This window comes from Phyllobates terribilis, unplaced genomic scaffold, assembly GCF_046119375.1.
Source record: "Phyllobates terribilis strain yellow unplaced genomic scaffold, ASM4611937v1 Scaffold_4__5_contigs__length_816908805, whole genome shotgun sequence".
NCBI classification, from domain to species: Eukaryota; Metazoa; Chordata; class Amphibia; order Anura; family Dendrobatidae; genus Phyllobates; species Phyllobates terribilis.
Window position 1 is genome coordinate 625,658,262 of NW_027362764.1, and position 22,306 is coordinate 625,680,567.

The 22,306-nt window shown below is 43.3% G+C and overlaps 1 protein-coding gene across 2 annotated transcripts in view; it reads right to left on the reverse strand.

Moving 5' to 3' along the window:
* Nucleotides 1-22,306, reverse strand: part of TOX (thymocyte selection associated high mobility group box) — a 336,399-nt gene that overhangs the window by 84,497 nt on the left and 229,596 nt on the right. For both annotated transcript variants that reach the window (XM_073679334.1, XM_073679335.1), the window contains one exon: nucleotides 11,193-11,471. In XM_073679334.1, coding sequence (XP_073535435.1) covers nucleotides 11,193-11,471 — 279 coding nt within the window. The remainder of the gene's footprint in view (nucleotides 1-11,192; nucleotides 11,472-22,306) is intronic.

Consider the following 22,306-nt stretch of genomic DNA (forward strand, 5'->3'; position numbering starts at 1 on the left):
ACAACTGAAGGACTGTATGTAATCTTGTGCTACCTGTAAATGAGCTGATAATTTGCCATCACTCAATACACATGATGTTAAAGGGAAGGTGGCGCAATTTTTATTTTTGTATTAATAATTATTGATTATATAATCAATTATTTTTAATACAAAATTAAATTAACTACTTTAATAGTTTTTTATTTATTATTTTTTACTTCAGCCACTGGGGGCTGCCATTTGCATATGGGGGTGTGTAAGTGTCTGAGCACAACACTTACACCTCAAATACAGCAGCCCCTGGGAATAAGAGACTGTGGTCACTGTCCGATCACATCTCTTGCATTGACGCTGCTTCTCCTGCTTCTAGTCGTGACCTGGGCACGCCCCTATTTTCAGGAGAATTAACTCCAATCATTGTAAAGTAGCTTAAAGGGAATCTGTCACCACTTTGGAATTATCAGACCTCTTCTATGGCCATACAGGGTATAGAAAAGTAAATCTATACATACCTGTATTGCCCATAGTAGAGGTCTGAATGCAGAGAAATGTAGTTTTAACTTCTTGGTTTTTCACAAGCTTGGCGTCCCCCGGACACCAAGCTATCCCCGCCCATCTGCTTATTATTCCACAAAATCCCCGCCTATGTACACGTTTACCATATTTCACCCCATCCCCGCACGTCACAGGTCCCTGAGACCTGCGCTTTTTTCCCTCACCTCCAGTCGCATGCGCAAAGCGCGGCTCACATGGAGCGTGCTTTGTTTCCTCCCGGGCCCGTTAGGCTGAGCAGAGTGCCGTAGTGCTCTATTGTGCAGGCGCCGGGGAGTCACTGTGACAATAAAGCACTGCTGCACTGTCAGCCAAACGGGCCCGGGAGGAAACAAAGCACGCTCCCCGTGAGCCGCGGTGAGGGGGAAGGGGGAAAAAAGCACACCTCACAGGGCCCTGTCACGTGCGGGGAGGGGGGTAAATATGATAAACGTGGACATAGGCGGGGAATTGGTAGAATAATAAGCAGATGGGCGGGGATACCTTGGCGTCCGGGGGACCAAGAAGATAAAACTACATTTCTCTACATTCAGACCTCTTCCATGGGCCATACAGATATGTATAGATTTACTTTTCTATACCCTGTATGCCCATAGAAGAGGTCTGATAACTCCAAGGTGGTGACAGATTCCATTTAATTACCAAACATAATAGATATTCACCCTTCCTGAATGCAAGATTGACGCTCCAGTCTCTATGTTTTGGCTGCAGAGGTGATGTCATGATGACGCTTCACAGTAATAGTAAATCACTAAGCTCAGCTGCAGTGCCGATGTAGACAGCACGAGCCACGGCAATGATGCACACTGTCGATGTGACATCACTGCTGCAGCCTAAACACTGTGACCAGAGCAACGGTGGAGAGTCGGCGCAGGACACGAACATGGTGAGAACCTGCTTGTTATGTTAGCTATTTTACAGAGTTTTGGGTCCACTTTTCTGACAGTGGACAACCACTTTAATGACTGTCACTAATTTATTTTTGGTTATTTGATTCCAAAATAACTGTATCTTGTCCTACAGCTGATGGCATCTATTTAATAACATTCAGTGATCATTATCAAAGACTAGTGATGAGCGAGCACTAAAATGCTCGGGTACTCGTTGCTCGGGTCGAGCAAATTGGAATACTCGAGTGCTCGTCCCGAGCAACGAGCCTAATGTAAGTCTATGGGAAACTCGAGCATTTTTCAGGCGGCTCCCCACAGCGGTCCGCAGAGGGCCTAAAAATTGCCCAAATCGATGGGAACAGTGCTCAAATGACATGGGAACAGCATGGGGAAGACCCCTGGAAGCATCTCTGACTCCCAGATCACTGCTGTCAGCAACATAGTCAGAATATTACACCACTTTTACAGACTCACAATAGAACATACAAAAATGAAACCAAAATGGATTTTACTGGGAAATATGTTAAGGAACATCCTTTCCAGGGTAATGACTTGTATATAAGGCAAAATAAATAACCAAAAACAAAAATACTCCTTCACACCTTGGGCTATGTTCACACGTAGCGTTTTTGATGCGTTTTTGCACTTTTGCATTGCTTTCAACCAAGACAAATGCATTCACCAGGAAATGTCATTTTAACATTTTAAAACCTTATCTGGCCATGTGGTATGTGACTCATCATCAGACACATGCATACAGTGCTGAAAAGACATGGGAACAGCATGGGGAAGACCTCTGGAAGCATCTCTGACTCCCAGGTCACTGCCTAAAAGTGTGCCCATCATAAGTGATCCTTGGCGCATGCGAAGATGCCTCCTGCCATGCACCTGTCGTTGCAACAATCACCATCCACGTCCTTGTCCCACTGCATTGTTCAGTTGTCCCTACCCCATTCCTTGGAATGCAAGCGCAAGTATGTAGCCAGCCACCCACAGGCTGCAATACTATACTGTCAAATTTTTGACAGTTGCTTGCACTTGAAATGTGGCCTTTTAGGCTCATGGAGGCGGAAGCTTTTCAAAACCTCATGCCGGCGGCGGCCGGGTGTCCATACTCAGACCCCAGCCGCCACTATATTTCCCGGTATCACCTCCGCCTTCCACAAGCACGGGTCCCACAACATTACCCGTGCCCTCCCCAGTGCACTTACTGGGAAGGACCGCCTATCCACAAATACGTGGACAGGAGAATGTGGCCAGGGACGGTACGGAGCCAGTCCACAACTTTTTTGCTAAGAGTTGTATTTAGCTTAGTGAAAGGACTGGCACAGAGGGAAACCGATCCACATTAAAAAAGCAGCCATAGAGTGTCCGGGAACCTTCCCAAACACTTTTCTAAGCCAGGGCTGCTTTTCGGCACGGTTGGACAGGCCAACCAGAGAACCGGAGACTCCCCCGGCGGGCCCTGGCTTCTCCTTCAGGAGAGTTCATAGTGTTGAGGTGAGGCCATGATGATGATAGAGGCCACCATCTGCTTAGTTTTCTGTTACTTGGAATGCAAGTGCAAGTATGCAGCCAGCAACCCACCCACCCACAGGCCGCAACACTAAACTGCCAGATTTCTGGGCAGCTCTTTGCACTTGAAATATGGCCTTTTAAGCTCGTGGAGGCGGAAGCTTTTCACAACTTCATGCCGGCGGCGGCCGAGTGTCCATACTCGGTCCCCAGCCGCCACTATATTTCCCGGTATCGCCTTCGCCTTCCACAAGCACGGGTCCCACAGCATTACCCGTGCCCTCCCCAGTGCACTTACTGGGAAGGACCACCTAACCACAGACATGTGGACAGGTGAATGTGGCCAGGGACGGTACGGAGCCAGTCCACAACTTTTTTTGCTAAGAGTTGTATTTAGCTCAGTGAAAGGACTGGCATAGAGGGAAACCGTATGTACCCTGCGTGTCATTTCTCCCATGAAGTCCTGTAATTGAGCTTGTTGCAGAAGCAATGGCAGCCCGTCCAACATCAACTCGCACTTGTCGGTGGTGCTTTGACACACACACACATCTTTCTTTGCGCATTTAATTTCTTGAATACAGAGTTGGACAATGGCCTGATCTGTAATGCGTTTTGAGAAATAACATGCATAAGCATGGCCGATCCACATTAAAAAAGAGGCCATAGAGTGTCTGGGAACCTTCCCAAACACTTTTCTTAGCCAGGGCTGCTTTTCGGCAAGGTTGGACGGGCCCACCAGAAAACCAGAGGCTCCTACGACGGGCCCTGGCTTCTCCTTCAGGACAGTTCATAGTGTTGAGGTGAGGCCATGATGATGATAGAGGACACCATCTGCTTAGTTTTCTGTTACTTGGAATGCAAGTGCAAGTATGCAGCCAGCCACCCACCCACCCACAGGCCGCAACACTAAACTGCCAGATTTCTGGGCAGCTCTTTGCACTTGAAATATGGCCTTTTAAGCTGGTGGAGGCGGAAGCTTTTCACAACCTCATGCCGGCGGCGGCCGGGTGTCCATACTCGGTCCCCAGCCACCACTGTATTTCCCGGTCTCGCCTCCGCCTTCCACAAGCATGGGTCCCACAGCATTACCCGTGCCCTCCCCAGTGCACTTACTGGGAAGGACCGCCTAACCATAAACACGTGGACAGGTGAATGTGGCCAGGGACGGTACGGAGCCAATCTACAACTTTTTTTTGCTGAGAGTTGTATTTAGCTTGGTGAAAGGACTGGCATAGAGGGAAATCGTATGTACCCTGCGTGTCATTTCTCCCAGGAAGTCCTCTAAAGCTGCTTGCACTTAAAATGTGGCCTGAACATTACAGCTGGTATTTTTCTGTGGGAATTTGCTCGCCTCCTACCAGCTTGGAATATTTCCAGCAAACTATGGTACGACGCCATGGTATTAGCACTGCACCCAGTACCAGTAGCGAAGCCATCCCCAATTTCCTTCTCAGGAATTTTATTTGGTAGACTAAGTGGCTGCCCAAATACATTTTCTTACAAAGGAGCTGAAGATAGAGTGGCAGTAGGTGCAAGTTTCTCCAGCCTGTTAGATATTATTTTTTAAGACAAATGCATTCACGGGGAAATGTCATTTTAACATTTTACAACCTTATCTGGCAATGTGGTGTGTGACACATCATCAGACACGTCCTGTTTTATTTATGATGGAGGGACTCTGAAAGTCATAAAGCCTATTTTTATAGGGACATCAGACGGCCCTTACTATTCTTAAAAGGCCAGCAGTCGGCCCTAGCTATTGTTAGAGAGCCATCAGCCGGCTATGCTTTGTTGTTCCCATTATTAACAAGTGGGTCTCCTATACTGTTATTGCGTATCCAGTGACTGCAATTGGACGCAACCCAATACCCCTTTGAAGAGACATAGAGGAGGGCCTTAGTAAAAAAAATGTTCCCATTATAAAGGAACGGGTCTCCTATAGTGGTAATGCCCATGCTGTGACTGCAAGGGCTGCCAAAATTTGGGAAAAACCCCACTAAGAATTTAAAGACACATAGAGCAGGGCCACAGTAACAAGGTACAACATGTTCCCATTAGAAATGAGAGGGTCTGCTATACAGTTATAGGGTATGCAGTGAGTCCAACGGCTGACCAATTTTAGGAAAAACACCACTAAGAATTTAAAGACACATAGAGCAGGGCCACAGTAAAAAGGTACGACATGTTCCCATTAGAAAGGAGAGGGTCTGCTATACAGTTATAGGGTATGCAGTGAGTCCAACGGCTCACAGAGCAGGGCCACAGTAACGACAAATTCCCATTAGAAAGGAGAGAGTCTAGTGTTGGCCTATGCAGTGAATGCAAGGGCTGCCAAAAATTTGGAGGCACTTCAATGCCCCTTGGAAGAGACGTGGAGGAGGGCCTCATAAGAAAATGTTCCCATTAGAAAGGAGTGGGCCTCCTACACTTGTAATGCCCATGCACTAAGTGTATGGGCTGACAAACATTTACCCCTGGGGGGTATACATGAACATATTGTATAAAAAAATTTTTACGGGCATCATAAACACCCTTTAAAAAAATTATGTGGGTGTTGCATCACGGACCACGGTCACCCTGGTGATGTGGTGGAGGATGAGGAGAAGGAGGAGGACAAGAGCAAATAGACAAAATCAGGAAGCGTATACCCATGTGTGGTTGTGAAAAAGTGCATGGGAACACACCTCCCAAGAAAAGACACGGGATTTGAGTTTATGTTACGCTGCAATCATTCGGTGGTATTGAGAAGTCTGGCCCAATCCAGCCCTTGTTCATTTTTATAAGAGTCAACCTGTCAGCATTTTCAGTTGACAGGCGGATGCGCTTATCAGTTATAATTCCACCAGCAGCACTAAAAACCCACTCTGATAAAACACTGGCGGAAGGGCAGGCCAGGACCTCCAAGGCATAGAAAGCCAGTTCATTCCACGTATCCAGCTTGGATACCCAATAATTATAAGGCACAGAGGAATCACGTAGGACGTTGGTGTGGTCGGCAAGGTACTCCCTCAGCATCTTCCCAAACTTTGCACTCCTTGTGAGAGTACCCCGTGCCTCAGGGCCTGTGTGATGGGAGGGTCTGAGAAAACTCTCCCAGAACTGTGACAGTGTTCCCCTGCCTCTGCTGGATTGAAGTTGTGTCTCTCTCGCCTGTACACCTTGGTTGTCCAACGAAGTGTGCCCTCTGCCGCCAGCGTTTTCAGATGGGAATTTTTTTAATTCGCAACAAGGGCCTTCTGGTACTGCCCTATTTTTGTAGACCTGTCCGCCTTAGGAATAAGAGATATAAAGTTCTCCTTGTAGCGTGGGTCTAGAAGTGTCACCAACCAGTAATGACTGTCACCCAAAATTTTGAGAATGGGAGGGTCATGGGAAAGGCAGCGTAACAAACTCAGCCATGCGTGCCAGACTACTAACAGGCAAGACTTCTGTGTCCTCACCAAGAGGATGACTGACCATGCTCTCCTCCTCCTCTCTGTCCTCTGGCCATCCACGCTGAACAGACGGTATGACAGCTGTGCAGGTAGTACCCAGTGCATGAAACTAGCTCCTGTCCTTCCTCCTCCTCCTCATTGTCACCCAATCCACGTTGGGATGAGATGAGGCTTGGCTGTGTGTAATCACCCTGTATGGTTCCTTGCTCCATCTCATGGTGCTCCGCCTGCAATGCATCCTCTTTGATTGTGAGCAGAGAGCGTTTCAGAAGACAGAGAAGCGGGATGGTGACGCTAATTATGGCGTCATCGCCGCTCACCATCTTGGTGGAGTCCTCAAAGTTTTGGAGGATGGTACATATGTCTGACATTCATGTCCACTCCTGAGGTCTTATGTGTGGAGTCTGAACTGAATACCGACGCCCTTCTTGATGCTGGTACTCAACAACTGCCCTCTTCTGCTCACAAATCCTTCCCAACATCTGCAGTGTAGAGTTCCAACGCGTGGGGACATCACACACCAGTCTGTGAGCCGGAAGCTGCAAACGCTGCTGAAACACTGCAAGGGCGGCGGAAGCTGTAGCTGACTTTCTAAAATGGGCACACAGGCAGCGTACTTTAACAAGCAGATCCGGCAGCTCCGGGTAGGATTTGAGAAACCGTTGAACCACGAGGCTAAGCACATGGGCCAGGCATGGTACGTGTGTGAGCTCGCCTCGCCTCAGAGCCGCCACCAGGTTAAGGCCATTGTCACACACGACCAAGCCTGGCTGTAGGTTCAGCGGTGTGAGCCACAGATCTGCCTGCTCTTTCAGAGCTGTCCACAACTCTTTAGCATTGTGCGGTTTTTCACCTAAGCATATTAGCTTCAGCACAGCCTGTTGCCGCTTGGCCGAGGCAGTGCGGCAGTGCTTCCAGCTTGTGACTGATGTGGTCATTTCGGAGATGGAGGCTGAAGAGGAGGAGGAGACTGAGGAGGATGAGGTGCAGGAGCTATAGACCATGGGGGCAACCCTGATTGACATAGGGCCCGCAATCCTTGGCGTCGGGAGGACGTGTTCCGTCCCAAGGTCCGACTGGGTTCCGGCTTCCACTATGTTAACCCAGCGTGCCGTCAGCGAAATGTACCGTCCCTGCCCACAAGCACTTGTCCACCTGTCCGTGGTTAGGTGGACTTTACCGGTAACTGCGTTGCTGAGAGCACGGCTAATGTTTTGGGACACGTGCTTGTGTAATGCAGGGACGGCACACCGGGAGAAATAGTGTCGGCTGGGGACCGAGTACCGAGGGACTACCGCCGCCATCACGTTGCGGAATGCTTCCATCTCCACGAGCCTAAAAGGCAACATTTCGAGAGAAAGCAGTCGTGAAATGTGAGAATTTAGTAGTGTGGCCTGTGGGGCGTTGGCTGCATATTTGCGCTTGCGTTCCAAGGACTGGGGTATGGACAACTGAACGCTGCGCTGGGACAAGGACGTGCTTTCTGATGCTGCTACTTGAGAGTGTGCAACGACAGGTACAGGGCAGGAGGCTTCTTCGCATGCACCATGGACAGGGGATTGGCTTGCATGCACAACAGTGGAAGAAGCAATAGTGACACCCGCAGACACTGTTCCTGGACCCTGGGGTTCGGCCCACAAAGTCGGTTGCTTTGCTGCCATGTGATTGATCATGCTGGTGGTGGTCAGGCTGGTCGTTTTGCCACCCCTGCTGATGCTGGCCTGGCAGGTGGTGCAAATGGCCTTTTGGGGGTTATCGGCAGAGTCTTTAAAAAACAACCAGACTCGGGAAGACCTAACAGTTGTACTGGCAACTTCCTTCATGTTGGTGTTACGGGGAACGGTTGCCTGCCTTCTGTCTGCGGCCACCACACGGCTTCTTCCTGCCTGTTGGGGTGCTCTGCCTCCCTCCCCCTATGTGCTTCTGACCTCGCTCTGCATGTCCTCCTGCCAGGTTGGGTCAGTTACTATATCATCCACCACCTCGTCTTCCACTTCCGCTCCCTGGTCCCTCTCCTGACTTTCTGTCAATAGTGTTTCATCATTGTCTACCTCTTGTGGCACTTTCCCACCGTCGCCTTCATGTGACCGTGGCTGCTCAAATATTTGGGCATCCCTACACGCGATCTCCTCTTGCCCCGTTTCAAGTGGAGCGGGCAAGAGGCCCGAATCTATAAATGGAAAAGTGAACAGCTCTTCAGAGTGTCCAAGTGTGGGATCAGTTGTCTCTGGGTACTCGGCATGGTGGGAGGAAGGAGGATCAGGGTGAGGAATATGCAGTCCAGACTCACGGCTACTGATACTCGACCTTGTGGAAGACAGGGTTGTGGTGGTGGTGGCTAAGTGACTAGAAGCATTATCCGCTATCCAACCAACAACCTTATGACACTGCTCTGGGTTCAATAGTGGTGTGCTGCGGTCCCCTAGAAATTGGGACAGGAAGGTCAGGCGAGAAGATGTGGATATTTGTTGTGGCACAATTTCGGCTTGCCCACGGTCTTGTCCTCGGCATCTGTATGCACCACTACCATCACGTTCAGTTCCCCGTCCCTTGTCACGTACCTTGCCCATTTTAAATGGAGGACAGTATCTTCCACGCTCACTACAAATGACTGAGTTTGGAGCGAACTTATATGTGATTCGTATGATAGAGAAAACAGAGTTTTAAATACCTGGCCTGTAGGTAAGTAGTTTGAACAGCAAACTGCGGTGAATTGCTTCAATGACACACTAAAGGAAATTTTTAATGGAGGCCAGAAATGGCAGTATTTTCTGACAATGTATATGTGATCCGTTTGACGGAGAAAACACAGTTTTAAATACCTGGCCTGTAGGTAAGTAGTTTGAACAGCTAACTGCGGTGAATTGCTTCAATGACACACTAAAGGAAATTTTTAATGGAAGCCAGAAATGGCAGTATTTTCTGACAACGTATATGTGATCCGTGTCATGGAGAAAACACGGTTTTAAATAGCTGGATTTCTAGTGCTCTAATATGGAAAGGACCTGGCTGTATTCTGCAGTGCCAACAAGCAAATGGCGCAGAAAAAATGGTGTTCTCTATATTGCTTTTTAAGCAAATAATGAGGATTAAGATCCAAAGAAAAGTATTCCTGGCCCCTGAGACCTGGGCATTCATATAGAAATATCTAACAGCATCAGAAGGCAGAATTGGAATGGAGCCTCTCGTGCTATATGCACTGCAGTCCGCTATATACACTGCCTGCCTATACACCCTGCCTGCCTGATATCTCTGCAGATGGATTAGTCCTCAGAAGGACTGTTTGTTAAGATGGATATGTGTAATGTACGGTTTTTCTCCCTACACTACCTAATACACAAGCAAATCTGTCCCTGACACAGCAGCACCTCTCCCAAAACAAGCAAATGGCGCAGAAAAACGGTGTTCTCCGGATTGCTTTTTAAGCAAATAATGAGGATTAAGATCCAAAGAAAAGTATTCCTGGCCCCTGAGACCTGGGCCTTTGTATAGAAATATCTAACAGCATCAGAAGACAGAATTGGAATGGAGCCTCTTGTGCTATATGCACTGCAGTCTGCTATATACACCGCCTGCCTATACACCCTGCCTGCCTGATATATCTGCAGATGAATTAGTCCTCAGAAGGACTGTTTGTTAAGATGGATATATGTAATGTATGGTTTTTCTCCCTACACTACCTAATACACAATCAAATCTCTCCCTGACACAGCAGTAGCTCTCCCTACACTGTCTGATCTAGAGTGACTGTGACGAGCATGGCGGCGCCAGGTCTGATAGAGACCTGATGACGCTGTGCGGCCAGCCAATCACTGTAATGCCCACAACCAACATGGCTACGGCATTACAGTGCATGGCAGGCAATCCCTGCATGTTAATTGGCTCTCTAAAGAGCACCAAACATGCAGGGAGGGGACCCGAGTTCCCGCCCGAGCAACCTGGAAATACTCGGCGAGCGCCAAGCATCTCGAGCAGTGAGGTGCTCAGACGAGCACCGAGCAGTAGCGAGCATGCTCACTCATCACTATCAAAGACCAAAGTATAGTCATAAGAAAGAAGAACTTATGGAACTCACTAAGCTGCATAAAAATGTACCTTTAGTTGCAAAATAAGTGCATATCATGGGAGAGATTTACATAGTGTGGGACTGGGTCACAGCCGTTTCGCATTCACTTACGCTTCATCTTCAGAACGTGAAACGTATGTTACCTAGTCCCACACCGTGTAACTATCTCCCGTGATATGCCTAGCACTTACTTTTATTTTTTCAAATTATTAAAGACCGTCTATACTTTTAGGATCCTTATGAGTTGGTTGCTACTCTTAGAAGAAACACTTTGGTAAAACTCATATGAATGAAAAAGCAAAAAAGGGTTATGTGATCATTGTACCAAAGTCGGAAAGAATGTTATTTTGTCAAACTATATGAATGAAGCCAATAAAAAGTAACATATTTAACATTTTTAAATTTAAGAGATTGAATGTCCGCAAATGGACATAATAATTGGGCTTTTATGGTTCAATAACCAAGGCTGCGTTACAGCCACGACGTACAGATGTGGCATAGTACAGGTACTCGTTGGAGTGAAATCTCTCCAAAAGAAACCCTCTTAGAGAAGACAACTCCATTGTCAAGAATATATTTTCTGTGAAAGATGATTACTGATTATTTCAGTTATATACGGTATGTAATTTCCTCTTCTTTGAGAAGACCACCTTTCTAAGAGATTATTTTTTATTAAATTTTGGGCGGTAGTTTTAAAGAGATGCCTCTGTATGTATTACATTTCTCTATGAGTAGACGATAGGGAATTCTTCATACCTTTGCAGTATCTTCCGCTTCATCTTCATGGACTGAACTGGATGGTGAGGGTGTAGCAGATTTGCTTCCTGGTGGGGATGGGGAATTGTGTGCAACAGCGTTTCCCCCAATATTTAAGCCAAGCTGAGCGCTGAGTTGTGACTGGTTAATTGTAGTCAGTTGACCATGCTGCATCATTGCCGCCTGTCGGATATCTTGAGGCTGGACTCTTGGTCGCATAGCTGCCATTTGTGTGTGAGAAGAATACTGACTCCTGTCTGAGTTCTGCAAATCCTGCATCTGATCAAACAAAAGAAGGTTATGAAAATCACTCCGGTGTAGTATGGACAATGCAAACAATAGAATACACGCAATTCAATTACAAACCCAGTATGCTCCCATGAATTACACTAAATCGTCATGTCATGCTCATTTTTAAAATACCATCATTTTGTTTGCACTTAAGGGAAAATTGTTTTTATTAAATGACATATTAGTCTCAAGATGACATTGAAAAATGACATGTACAAAAATAACCTGTTTGGATAATATGCCAATAACATATTATATGTCCATGCCCACCTATGCGTTAGAGAAGATACTAAGCCTTAAAAATTTTTTTTTAAAAAACAGCTGCAAATTCTAAAAAATAGCAAAATAAACACTATTCTCTCCCTCTTTGATCCAGCGCCAATGCTCCTGAGCTCCTCCTGGTCTTTGTTTACAAGCGGTCAGCATCTGACCACTGCAGGCAATCAGTGGCTGCATCTTTCTTTTGCCATACCACTGGCATATTGGCTCCTAGTGGTGAGGCCAGTAATGTGGCACAGAACTTTTTGAAAACAAAGACTGCAAAGAACACTCAGTTTGTCAGTACTAAATCACCAGAGAAAAGAAGTGAACCCTTCATTTAGTTATTTTGTGCCATATGTCGCTTTGAAAAACATGCATAACCCCTTCAATTATTGCCAGCAAAGCCTTTAATGAACAATCACAGTGAGGGTGCACGGACATGACCATATTTTATGGTCCATGTTGAATGTCCCAATTAATGCCCCAATCGCTGGTCTTCTGACCTGAACCAGCAGTCGCAAATACATATCTAAGATGTTGTCAGCTCAGTTCAGGAGACCTGACGGACATTGTGGCCCGAACACATACCATAAAGTGTGGTCATGTGAGTGCACCCTTGTATGTACTTCTCTTAAAATGGTGTCTCATCATTTCAAACCCCATCTAATACTGCATACCTATTAAATAGAGGTGGGCTGATCGATTCGCAAGACTCCACTCCATCGGCCAGAAGAGAAGTCTCTGACCGCTTGACAGGAGGTTCGCTAATCCCTTACCTTTCAGGATACCTGGTGTGAATTTTGATTAGCCAGGCTGGTATGATATTGTGCTAGCCCAGCTAATCAAAAGCTGCGCCGGGGATCCCAGAAGGTAAAGGATTTGTGAGACTCCTGTCCAACATTCAAAGACAATTGACCTGGTCAATGGACCTGAGACCCATGAATCAATCTGTATATGGAGATCACATAAGCCAGATTGACACTGCAAACAACATCTTCTTTTGCTCCTATTCCTTTTTTACCTTCATTATACATTTGAAAATGTTTTATTTTAATCCAGCTACTAAGTAGATATTGATGGTGATTTGAAGAAATACTCGATCTCTATGAGTACATTTAACAGAAATCTCAAGGGGACATATTGTCATCAGAATCCTTCAGTAGTGCAGCCTCAGGCTTTGACTTTGGCCTGTGGCTTCAAGCACTCAAATTTCCCTACATTTTCCAGCTACAAAAATTAAGGTTGTGTCTTAGTAAATTTAGTTTTTCAGTAAAATAGATGTATAATGCTTGGATTTCTTCTGAGTATATTTTGCACAGCATAGAAAAACGACCAAGTTAAATACATTTGTTCAAACTTTCCTGTCACCCAAATTTCACCTAATAAAACAAGGCATTTGCCTTTGGCAAAAACAAACTATTCTATAAATGATTTCTGAACTCATTATAATCATTTTCTACCTACACATCATCATAAACCACTCGCTTTCATATCTATTCGAGAGAATTGCATTGCATGAATACCATATCTGACCAAGGAATACCGTATATCATGTATCTATTGCAATCATAGCATAGGCAACGAGATAGTTTAATTACAATATTCCCCTTTAGATTTGAAGCAATTACATTTTTCAGAATTGTAAAAATATGAAATAATGCAATATATTTGTATGTGTATAAGGGAAAGACACTGTTGAATTAATTGTACTGCTTAGTAATTTTCCTACAGTAATTAAGCATCAGCTGTATCCAAAAAAGGATAGATGTATATACTGCAGCCTTGCATTGCTGGGGTCCTGGGTTCCAACCCCACCAAGGAAACATCTGCAAGGAGCTTGTATGTTCTCCACGTGTTTGCGTGGGTTTCTTCTGGGTTCTCCGGTTTCGTCTCATACTAAAAAGATATACTGGAAATTTAGAGTCTGAGCCCCAATGGGAACAGTGATGATAATGTCTGTAAAGTGATGTAGAAATAATGGTGCTAAATTAGCGACTAAAATAAATAAAAATAAATATACACTTAGGACTTTCTATAAATAAAATATTCATTATGCACATACGTGAAAGGGGCAACTTAATATTAATATGAATATATTATAAAACGGCACAAATCATTTCTTCTTCGGTCGCTAGGCAGCATCGCGCCTTTGTTGTGGGTGACGCTTGATAGCATCAATATTATTTTATGGGACTATTGGCTCTGGCAGTCCACAAGCAATGGGGTTAATCTTGTTAGCTTGGGTTTCTTCCTGTTGTCAGCACTTGGTGAGGCTGCTTATTATATAAATCCCTGATAGTCATTTACCAGTGCCAGTCAATGTTCGTGCTTCCTTGTTTTACCTGTTTTCTGTGTATCTGGTGTTTCATCCTGATTTATCCTGTTCCCTGACCTCGGCTAGTTTATTGATATTGCTCCTGACGATTTTGTACCTTCTATACCTCCTTGTTATGACCCGGCTACCCTTCTTGCCAGCTTGCGCCACCGACTCCATGACCCTAGCCCAGGGACCTCTGTGTAAGTCCAGATCTCTGTACAGGTGTTAAAGGGTCAAGGACAGGACCTGGGTTCTGAATATCGAAGTAGCTTGCGCCAAACCTAATCATGGTAGACATTTTGGAAAAGCCAGGTGACCATGAACAGTGCTCTCGTGACACACAGGAATTGACGAATTCCCGTATAATAATCTATGCCTGTTTACTTGTTCACATTGATGTATTTAGGAATTGAATTTCTTCTCAACTATCTTGCACATTATAGGATGTTTTCAACAATAAAGGTTTGAAGAATGTATCAAATAATCTCTTTAGGGGTCTACTGAAGATAAGCTGATTACGGAGAGTCCTGCTGCTTGGACAGCCAGCGATCAGTACAGGGGAATCCAATCCACAGTGCACACTGCAAACTGTATGAGCATGTAATGCAGGGATGTCAAACTCAAACACACAGAGGGCCAAAATGAAAAATTGGGACAAAGTTGTGGGCCATCCATTATACAGTATAATGAGCCCCAAAAAGTCCTCCATACAGAATAATGGCCCCACATAGCACTCTGTACAGAATAATGGGCCCCACATAGTCCTCCATACAGAATAATGGGCCCTACATAGTCCTCCATACAGTATTATGGGCACCATTTAGTCCTCCATACAGTATTATGGGCGCCACATAGTCCTCCATAAAGAATAATGGGCCCCACAAAATCCTCCATACAGAATAATGGGCCCCACACAGTCTTCCATACTGAATAATGGGCCCCACATAGTCCTACATACAGAATAATGGGCCCCACATAGTCCTCCATACAGAATAATGGTCCCACACAGTCCTGCATACAGAATAATGGCCCCACATAGTCCTCCATATAGAATAATGTCCCCCCATAGTCCTCCATACAGAATAATGGGCCCCCCATAGTCCTCCATACAGAATAATGGCCCCACGTAGTCCTCCGTACAGTATAATGGACCCCACATAGTCCTCCATACAGAATAATGGCCCCACATAGGGGTGGTGGTTCTGGTGTTGTGGGCTAAATAAAACCACCCTGCGGGCCAGATTGGCCCATGGGCCAGAGTTTGACTCATATGAGTAAAGCCATGTTGGGTCCTCCACTTTGACAGACACTGTGCAAAGGGTTGTCTCAAGAAAACAATAAAATATTTCCCTGTATGGGCTTAGAGAGGGGTAATGGTCTATTAGTTCTGACAGTTCTGACTAGGCAACTATCAGATGGTCAACCATTTAAATTAATAGATGGCAAAAAGATTGCCTCATTGAGACATGACGTTAAAATGAATTGGCTTGATGTTTTATATTTCTAGCTTAACATTTTAAAGTTAAGCTCTATCAAATCTTAATCTAAAAGTACAGTTTGGATGAAGAGTATATTGTTATATTACAGTTAAAGTTGTATTTACCACATATATCCTGTCTGTAAAGCGCTGTGGAATTAATGGCGCTATATAAGTGAGTAAAATGAATAAATAAAAAAATAAATATATAAGTTAACAGCGACATAAACCCCCTCCTGTAGGGTATATCATAGTATTGCATAGTGATGTCTAGTGAAATAAAGAGAGCAATATTTACAGTCAGAGGACATGATGCTAGAGTGCTCTGTAGTAAAAATTCACATTATGGCAATACTAACTACAGTAGTGGATTTCAGCAATTACTGATTACTATAGTATTTTCTGGTTGGGACACTACAATTATTTATAAGGGTTGTCTAATATTTTGCTATTTGTGGTTAAAATCACTGCATGTTTTGTCCCATTTATGATATTATAGGCAATTTACTGTCAACTGCACGGGGCTATACTCTATGGGGAAAGGATAAAAAACATTCTGGAAATTAAAACAAAAGATATATATATAAGATCTCCAATACACACACATATATATATATATATATATATATATATATATATATATATATATATATATAGTCTAAGAATACATATAGAAAGATATTATACAAATCTCATATAAAAGGGGTTGCCTGGGTATAAAATACTGATGACCTATACAACACTCAGCACCCCAGTGGATACTAGCTCCAGTGGCACAGCTGCATTGTAGCAGCTGCTGCTGTGAGCTGCAGATTAGCTCCTTTTCACTTGCATTACACACTTATCCGGGGTATCTCGGGTTTCCGTTTCCTTCCCCCGGGTCCGCTGCCCTCCGAGGTGCTCCACTTCTGCTTTTGCATGTTGCCCGGAGTGGATCTGTGACATCATCTCCCTTGACTTATTTAAGTTTTGACACACGCACACCTATGTCTTGGTATTGAGACTCTAGTCCTATGTTTGTGTGCTCTACCATCAGCGCTTTTGTGTTTGTGCTTGCTTTCATCCCTTCCGGGCTCCTCTTCATTCATCCTGCTGCTCCTGTGATTTCTGTGTTGTCAAGCCCTTGCTGCCCACATGCCTTCCTGCTTGCCGTATTAATGCCCAGCTCTGTGTGCCCACTTAGACCTAGGCTTAGTGAATTCACCTGTTACGATACTGTTGAGCCTAACAATTTGAAAAGGGGCTGATCTACAGTAACCAGGTATCGAACCCCCACGATGTGATATGATATGACCTATCCTAAAAATATTTTTTGCCAGGACAATCCCTTTCAGTCCTTCCAGAGTCCCATCTAGATCTTAGAAATTGTACTCCATCCCCCAAAAATATATATTGATGGTTCTGTAGTTACAAATATGTATTCATGAGACTGTGGATGAACGTATTCCACCTAGCTCTCTTACATCGGGGGATCTGCGGCAGATTGCTAAATCCTGTTGTGATCGCAGCTCAATCACTTCAGTCTCTGTGTGTCATTCACCGTGTAGGATTACTAGCCTGTAAATTCACAGCAGCCGTACAGAACAAGCAGTGTATAAAAATAAATACACCAGTTTTACTCGCAGCCAAATATGTTCACTTGCAAAGCTATCATTATCTCAGCCTCTAGCAGACAATCTATATCAAAACAGTTGTACACATAAAACTCTAACTACATCTTGACTGAATCTTTTTTGATCCAGCTGTTTTACTGAATAGCAGTTGGTGAACAGAGAGCAAGAACATGGGTAGCCCTCGGGCCCTGCTTGCTAATGTTACTCACCAGCTGCTGCTTTCTATGGTGTTAGCAGGCAAGACCTGGATGAATGCCAGCTCCAGCAAGAGCGAGAGACAGGGAAGCATCATTGAAGCCCTTTCATTTACCCCTGTCTGTCATCGCTTGACACTGAACATTGTTGAGTACTGGTCCCTAAGGCTAAGAAAAAGATCATGGCAGAGCTGCACTGTGATCAGGCCGGACCCCACTGTAGGAATTAATTGCTCTGGGGGAAAATCTTTGACTAATAAAGAAAAATAAAGCAGTTCTAATGTCTGTCGTTACAGGTGATTTATCATTCAAACAGGTGATAGACTGGATAATCCACGTGTAATTATAGGGCCTACAGTGGGACGTCTGCTATGTAACTGAATGGACAATGCAAACAGATTATTGTAATTTACACCATTTACTATACAGGGATAGAGCTCAGCATTTTATTTCTGGAGGGGAAGTTATTTTATTGCCCCGATGAAAGACAATTAATTTAAAGTATAACATTCCAAAGGAAGAAGTGACACTCAACCACAAAACAATGTTTTATTCTCTATAGATGTTCGGAATAACAAATAGGTCAGCAGGACATGAAGCGCAGAAAAAAGAAAAATGGCACTTATTTTAAACATAATTATTTTAATAGTATATCAGTCTCCAGAAGCAATCAGGTGGATGGATGGTATGACAGGAAAAAAAAGGAGAGTGACAAGGGGTTAACTGGTTGACGTGAACGAGTGATGGATTGGTGTGCTCCTTGAGAGAGTTATAAAGGCAAGGATACCAATATACTTCAACTTTGGGAAAACATGAAAAAAATTCCAGCTCCTGGTAAACAATTCTTGAGACTTTATTCCATATAAAGATTAAAAACTCTATCCAAGGCAGATATGTGCAAAGCAACGCATTTCGATTGTATACAAAAGTTCTTTGTTGTTTTTCTAACTTTACTGGTTTGGAGCCCATTGTTTTACCATCCCACTCCCAAAATGTGTTTATAGAGGGAAGACTGTGCTGATATATTTATTATGCTTGCTTATATATCGTCATATATTCCGCAGTGATCACTGTCCCCATTGGGGCTCACAATCTATATTCCCTATCAGTATTTCTTTGGAGTGTGGGAGGAAACAAGGGAACCCAGAGGAAACTCATGCAGACATGGGGAGAACATACTAACTCCATGCAGATGTAGTCTTTGGTGGGATTTGAACCCAGGACCTCAGCAGTGCAGGGCTAGCCATTGAACCACAATGCCCATACTGCTAATCGGATATTTTCAGGTGGATAAGTCTGATCAAGAGGTTAGATGGTAAATTTTTATGTAAGGAGGCTATATTGTAGGTGTAGGCACATTTCATTTGGTAGTGTTGCATCTAGTAAACTATCATTGGTGGGGCTAAAGTTTCAGGGGATGTGAATTAAAACAGTCAAAACTTGGTGGACTTCACCCAAAAGATAAGATCAAAAAAAGAAAACAATCGTAATAAAAAAGGGAAAAAAATATCATCAGCTCACCAACCATGATAGAATATCCATGGATTCATGAAGTATTCGATGCACAAATCCTCGAGGCCGGCATCTTCGAGCAAACAATGTAGAAAATGTAGAAAACAGTAAAGGGGTCCAGCACTGGATTTATGATCTAATGTATTTTTTCTAGTCTTATACACGTTTATTTCTAATTTATATATTATTATATTATTTTTCAGGTGTGTCAACATATTTTGTATTGATTTTTTGCTCTAATTGATGTTTTATTATCTTTTGATTTGTATTTGATCCGGGATGGGGGGTGCAGCTAACCAATGCTCACGTCAGTTCCTGGGTATATACAGTTATATGAAAAAGTTTGGGCACCCCTATTAATCTTAAGCTTAATGTTTTATAAAAATTGGTGTTTTTGCAACAGCTATTTCAGTTTGATATATGTAATAACTGTTGGACACCGTAATGTTTCTGCCTTGAAATGAGGTTTATTGTACTAACAGAAAATGTGCAATCTGCATTCAAACAAAATTTGACAGGTGCATAAGTATGGGCACCTCACCAGAAAAGTGACATTAATATTTAGTAGATCCTCCTTTTGCAAAAATAACAGCCTCTAGTCGCTTCCTGTAGCTTTTAATGAGTTCCTGGATCCTGGATGAAGGTATTTTTGACCATTCCTCTTTACAAAACAATTCCAGTTCAGTTAAGTTTGATGGTCGCCGAGCATGGACAGCCCTCTTCAAATGATCCCACAGATGTTCAATGATATTCAGGTCTGGGGACTGGGATGGCCATTCCAGAACATTGTAATTGTTCCTCTGCATGAATGCCTGAGTAGATTTGGAGCGGTGTTTTGGATCATTGTCTTGCTGAAAGATCCATCCCCTGCGTAACTTCAACTTTATCACTGATTCTTGAACATTATTGTCAAGAATCTGCTGATACTGAGTGGAATCCATGCGTCCCTCAACTTTAACAAGATTCCCGGTGCCGGCATTGGCCACACAGCCCCAAAGCATGATGGAACCACCACCAAATTTTACTGTGGGTAGCAAGTGTTTTTCTTGGAATGCTGTGTTTTTTTGCCGCCATGCATAACGCCTTTTTGTATGACCAAACAACTCAATCTTGGTTTCATCAGTCCACAGGACCTTCTTCCAAAAAGAAATTTGCTTCTCCAAATGTGCTTTTGCATACCTCAGCCGACTCTGTTTCTGGCGTGCTTGCAGAAATGGCTTCTTTCGCATCACTCTCCCATACAGCTTCTCCTTGTGCAAAGTGCGTTGTATAGTTGACCGATGCACAGTGACACCATCTGCAGCAAGTTGATGCTGCAGCCCTCTGGAGGTGGTCTGAGGATTGTACTTGACTGATCTCACCATTCTTCTTCTCTGCCTTTCTGATGTTTTTCTTGGTCTGCCACTTCTGGCCTTAACAAGAACTGTCCCTGTGTTCTTCCATTTCCTTACTATGTTCCTCACAGTGGAAACTGACAGGTTAAATCTCTGAGACAGCTTTTTGTATCCTTCCCCTGAACAATTATGTTGAATAATCTTTGTTTTCAGATCATTTGACAGTTGTTTTGAGGAGCCCATGATACCACTCTTCAGAGGAGATTCAAATAGGAGAACAACTTGCAAGTGGCCACTTTAAGTAGCTTTTCTCATGATTGCATACACCTGGCTATGAAGTTCAAAGCTCAATGAGGTTACAAAACAAAAAAAAGTGCTTTAGTAAGTCAGTAAAAAGTAGGTAGGAGTATTTAAAACAAGAAAATGATAAGGGTGCCCATACTTATGCACCTGTCAAATTTTGTTTGAATGCAGATTGCACATTTTCTGTTAGTACAATAAACCTCATTTCAAGGCAGAAACATTACTGTGTCCAACAGTTATTACATATATCAAACTGAAATAGCTGTTGCAAAAACACCAATTTTTATAAAACATTACGCTTAAGATTAATAGGGGTGCCCAAACTTTTTCATATAACTGTATATATTGCTCCTCCTTCCGAAGGTACCAGCTTATCAACACAGTAACTTGGAATTGGAGGTCTAGTGGAATTCTAAAAGGGTATTCCCAAAAGTTGAAAATGATGGTAGGACAGTGTGTGGTTTGGTTGCATTTGCAAGAGTTTCTCCTGCATTATACAGTTTTAAAAGTTGTGGTGTGAACCAGTACAAAAATTAATATATTTAGGAATTTTATTATGAAACCCTTGAGCCAGACTTTGTGGATTTACATTTCACCATTAGTCAAACACTTTCTTGAGTATAGGAGAAAATGCAAATCACCTTAAAGAAACTCAAAAATACTTAGAGCAATAAAACTATGCAGATAACCCATAGACTACATAATTGCATATTAATAATGCCAACTGTAATACTTCCACCCAACTGAAACACTGTCATCATTACAATTCTATCTCCCTTCTTTTGAACTTTATTGCCAAAAGTAATTAATTCTAACTTAGCCTTTACTCATATAGGATAAAAAAAATTGGTAGAATGTGCACATATTAAAAACTACATAATGCTTACGCGTTTTGGGTATGATTAAGGGTTTTTGTAACCGAAACGTGTAAGCACTTTGTTTTTTTTTAATATGTGCACATTCTGCCATTTTTTTGTCCTATCTGATTAAAAGCTAAGTTTTAACTACTTTCTTTGGTTCTGAAGAACATCCCCTTTTGGACCATTGAGAGCTATTTGACCAGGAAGCCAGACCAGTGAACAACACCCAGACCACAGACTGTCTACCCTGGAAGTCTTCTGGGATACTTATCTCTAACACATAAGTGGTGAGCAAAACTGACACTTTTTCTATTTTTTGTAATTCATTTTAAAATCGTTTTTTGTCACTGATCAGTAGTGTACTTACCGAAACCATAAAAAATAATCTACATGAGGAAAGCGCTAAAACAACTAAACAGGAAGCAGAAGTTCAGCATTTTTTTGTCTAATAGGGAAATCCCGTTTTAAAATGTAAAGTTAGGAGTATCTGCCATGTCCTCCAATCCTCCAACACTATTTTGATTATACTGAGCTTTCTTTGAAAAGTATAAATGGACTTTGATCTTTCTTCATAAAATATATTTGCTGGAGGGGTTTTCAACATAAACTCTGAAGATAGCACACATCTCCTTCTATACACTTAAATATAAATAAAAGAGCATACAATGTCATTTTCCTTACAGTGCCTTTTATGCTTTCATGTTTTATATGAAAGGGTAAAGGTCTAAAATCTAATCAAAAAAGTCCTTGACTGCTATTCACCTTCATTATATTAACATTCTCCTTAAACTAACATGATCATGGGCAGTTATTAAAAGGGTTAAAACATATTAAACGTCAAACAATTTCCCTTGATTTAAAGTTCTAAAAAAGAAACAGAATAGGCTTTCTTTCTGAATTATTTAAATCTTTACTGACTGATCGGTGAACCGTGAAATTAGAAAAATGTCGT